This window comes from Dermacentor silvarum, chromosome 3 (genome assembly GCF_013339745.2).
Source record: "Dermacentor silvarum isolate Dsil-2018 chromosome 3, BIME_Dsil_1.4, whole genome shotgun sequence".
Classification (NCBI taxonomy): Eukaryota; Metazoa; Arthropoda; class Arachnida; order Ixodida; family Ixodidae; genus Dermacentor; species Dermacentor silvarum.
In genome coordinates, this window is record NC_051156.1 from 155,407,652 (window position 1) to 155,411,382 (window position 3,731).

The 3,731-nt window shown below is 48.6% G+C and overlaps 1 protein-coding gene across 1 annotated transcript; it reads right to left on the minus strand.

Annotated features, from left to right (window-relative positions):
* Positions 1-449: 449 nt before the first annotated feature.
* LOC125944021 (facilitated trehalose transporter Tret1-1-like) lies at positions 450-3,731 on the minus strand. Its single transcript, XM_049663748.1, has 2 exons — positions 3,639-3,731; positions 450-1,273 (listed from the first exon to the last, which is right to left on the minus strand). Exons 1-2 carry the CDS (start codon positions 3,726-3,728, stop codon positions 566-568), a joined length of 798 nt encoding a protein of 265 aa, XP_049519705.1. The 5' UTR covers positions 3,729-3,731; the 3' UTR covers positions 450-565.

The following is a 3,731-nucleotide window of genomic DNA, read 5'->3' on the forward strand; positions in this document are numbered from 1 at the left end:
TACAAAGGCCTTGTGTGATCTAGGTCAATCAATACACAAAACATCTTTATTAAACAAAAAAATGCCGGCATCTTTCTTTGTGCACACACTTCAGCAGTGCTCCTTACTACTGGTTGTTAAAAAGAATTGTTGGTAGTGCCTATAGTGTTGGTAGTTCCTATATTACTTTTGTATTATAGGCGCATCATGCCTATACATACCACGGTACCTTAAAGGGGTCAAGTTACTTATAAGGAAGAAAACAAAACATTACGCAGCATAAATTCCTAACTCAAAAGTCACTAAAGAGTAGCACAAACACTGACAGTAAGTAAGTCGTGCGTTCGTGTCACTTGACATTTGACTTTATGACATGAAATAAAGTTCAATAAAAATTTGAAACGAGCAAAACAGAGCCGTTCGAAGCAGAAGAATGAAAAATTACACGGGAGTAGATGGCGTTACGCAATATGCGCCGCATCTCACACAGCCACCGTCCAGCGTCTTGGAGCAATTGTCTCGTGTCACTCGCCAACCGAGCTGACACCTCGAACGTCCGGCGCCATGCTGTACGAGCGAGAGGCGCCTACGGTTGCTCTTCCTCGTCGCTGCCTGAAATTTCCTGCTTCTCCGGAGCTTCTTCAACGGGCGAAACGACGGGCGTTTCCGTCCTCAGCATGCCGGACTTAACCTCAGCCTCACGGGACGCAACCGCTTCCACAGCGCCATCTTTAGCCCTGGCCTCGGGCTTAGCTCTAGGTTCTGCCGTTGCTTGAGGCTTGGCCGTAGACTTAGCGTGAGCTTTGGCCTTTGACTTGGAGGCGCTCGTAGCGGACAATCGGCCAGCCGAATGGTGCGCTTCCTCTTTGTGCTGGTGCCTTTTGTGTTCGCCTCGCAGTGCCTTGTGGTCTTCATGTTCTGTCTTGGTCATCTGCTGCAGTGCGTCGGGTGGTTTGAGCGCATCCATAATGTCCGACGCCCTGCGGGTGGTCCCTTCAGCCTGGCCTCGCAGTAGGATTCCCTCGAGGCTGACGCATCGCGTGTCCGGCAGTAGCTTTAAGGCGGTCATGCCGCCCGCGAACGTAACGGCGGCGGATAAGAAGACCAGCAGGGCCAGTGACGCAGTCGTGGTGCCCACGATGCTGAACATGCTGATGATGGCGAGCGCCGAGGCCCAATGGAAAGCGCACACGCTTCCGAACTCGAACCCGTTGTTACGTAGCGGTGCCAGTTCGACGGCGAGAGCCCAGGACGCCGGACCGAGACCGAGAGAGAAACCGATAGTGAAGATGACCTGCGATTGGTCCGTGCGCACTCTTGCTTGAATTGACGAAGCAAGTATCTTTTAAGCTCTGTGCACATTTAACAAGCTACACCACATCCATCAAGAAATGAAAGAATGAGTATTACGAAGGTGCACGCTTGTAGAGCCACCTTGAGCGAAAGAAACAATGTATGAAGCTCTGAATGCGCTTCAGAGTACAAAATCTGTTAATTTTACTCCGGCAATGCCTGGTACTTCTGTTCAAAACAGTCACAACTTAAGTGCTCTAACGAGATTGCTGGTTCAGGGCACAAAAACCATAGGTTACGAAAAGCAACATGCGCCAGTTCTTCATCGATACTTCTTTAAAAGAAATGTTCCTAAAAAGTCAAATACGAGTGCACCAGCAGTACCATGTCAATTCTCTAATGAAATTGTACGATGTCGAATAACTTTTCTCGGTGAAGAAATGTTTGATCTTAAAATAATTCATATTTACCCTCTTCAGGAAATCAAAGCTGTTGATGACAAAATAATGCAAAGGTCGTGAGGCGCTTTTTTTCCCTGCTACACAACTTCTATTCTTGAATCTGGTGGCTGCCATTATGTGTCTTGTCCTTGTCCTTTCGGCCCAATTATGCCTAAAACGAGCGAGTGTATAACGACGATTGCATGGCAGTGACTGATAACATGATACCAGGATGGCATGACAACGGCGGCGTATACACACGATTGAATGAAAGAAGCATGATTACCATAGAATGACGCAGAAGAAATGATGTCAAAGGAACGACAAACTGAGTATGACGACGATGAAATGGTGACAATGGGTTGTCGTGTCCCAAGGAATGACTATTGTAAAAGGACACCTGTGACGACGACAGCACGATGAAATTTGGTATGACGTTACTGAAGTGACAACGATGGTAAAACGACAGCGTGATAACGACGGTGTGGCGACAGCGGTATTGCGACGAATGTGACGACGTTTTAAGTTGTGAGTTGAGTTACAATGACGATGACAGAATGACCGCGACAGCATCCCGACGACTGCATGTCGATGACTGCATAACGACGAATGTTTGACGACGACGCAATGGCAACGCTGGCTTGACAAGTGCACGAGGACAATGGGATGAAGGCGAGTGCATGACGACGTCTGTATCAGGAAGAATGTATGACGACGACGGCGTGACCAAGGCAGCATGACGTGGCTCGGATGACGAAGCTGGAGTGCCGACGACAGAACGACCACGACAGCATCATGACAACGGCGTGACAATGAATGCATGAAGACAGTATGATGTCGGATGATAAAACTTAAACGACTACGACCGCTTCACGACTGCGAGCACGTACCTATTGGACCAGGTAAAGCACAACTTGAGCCACTCGGCCTGTGTAGAGGGGGTGACAGTACAATGGTGTGACGATAGCCACATCAAGAAGCTCGAATGACGACGATGGAAAGGGCACCACGGCATCGCGACCAACAGCACATACCTAGTACGTGGTCTGAGCTAGAAGACAACTTGGATAGGTTGGGCTGGGGTCAGATGGATAGATAGATAGATAGGCTGAAGTAGGTAAAGAGTGCTAATCGCAATAATACGATTATTCCGTATAATGTAAATGGTTAGGAGCTCCCGAATAAGCCTGCCTCTCAAATGCCTAATTTTGTGTCTAAATCTTTCTTGCAAATATATTACGAAAGCGAACCGCTAATTTGACCGAATTCCGACATTTGACTCACTTTTCGCGGACCAATGTGGACGATATTGGCAAAATTGCGACGACTTTCCTAGACACTCGAAGCTGGCACGACGCAGGTGTGAATCAATATGGAGCCGACGGATAACATGACCCCACCCTGAAAGCCGGGCTTGGTATCGAGGTACCCTATAGCGATGAGCATAGGACAACACCGTCTAGTGGTGCTAGAGAGAACCATGACCGAAATGGGCTCACTGGAAGCACCTTCGGGCGCACGCCCAAGGAGTACCTTTGCGGACGGCAACACCGACGACAACAAATCGAGAAACGAGCTAAGAAAAGCTAATGCTTTAAAAGAAAACTTTGCCCACCGCCACCACCACCGTCGCCACCAAGGGGATTGAAATCGTGTTTGCTTGGAAATCTATAGTTGGAAGCTGAGCGCTAGAGCCACTGATTCATAATTCAACATCTGCGCTTGGTTATTTGTGCGGATGTTTGTGCATCACACTCTCACAGTGATGACGTCTTCGCGTGTATACACTTTTGGATGCTATAGCGGACAACAGTGTGCGCATGGCGAATAAGTTCTGTACTTGAGAAGTTGGTGGTATCGACTATGAAAGGCGTGCTTCTATGCGGAACTATGCCTCTTTTGTTTTGCATCGGCAATATAGCTCACCTTGCAGACTACGGTGATGCGAGCGGCGAGGTGCGCATCGAACGCCGGCTCATCGTGCGAGACGCCGAAGTAAACGCCGCCCAAGGCCATCAC

Excerpts from the sequence above, each read along its gene's own strand:
- LOC125944021 (XM_049663748.1), bottom strand. The coding sequence starts at position 3,728 with ATGGCCTTGGGCGGCGTTTACTTCGGCGTCTCGCACGATGAGCCGGCG. Across the intron at positions 1,274-3,638 it reads GCATCACCGTAGTCTGCAAG|GTCATCTTCACTATCGGTTT; the intron begins GTGAGCTATATT and ends GACCAATCGCAG.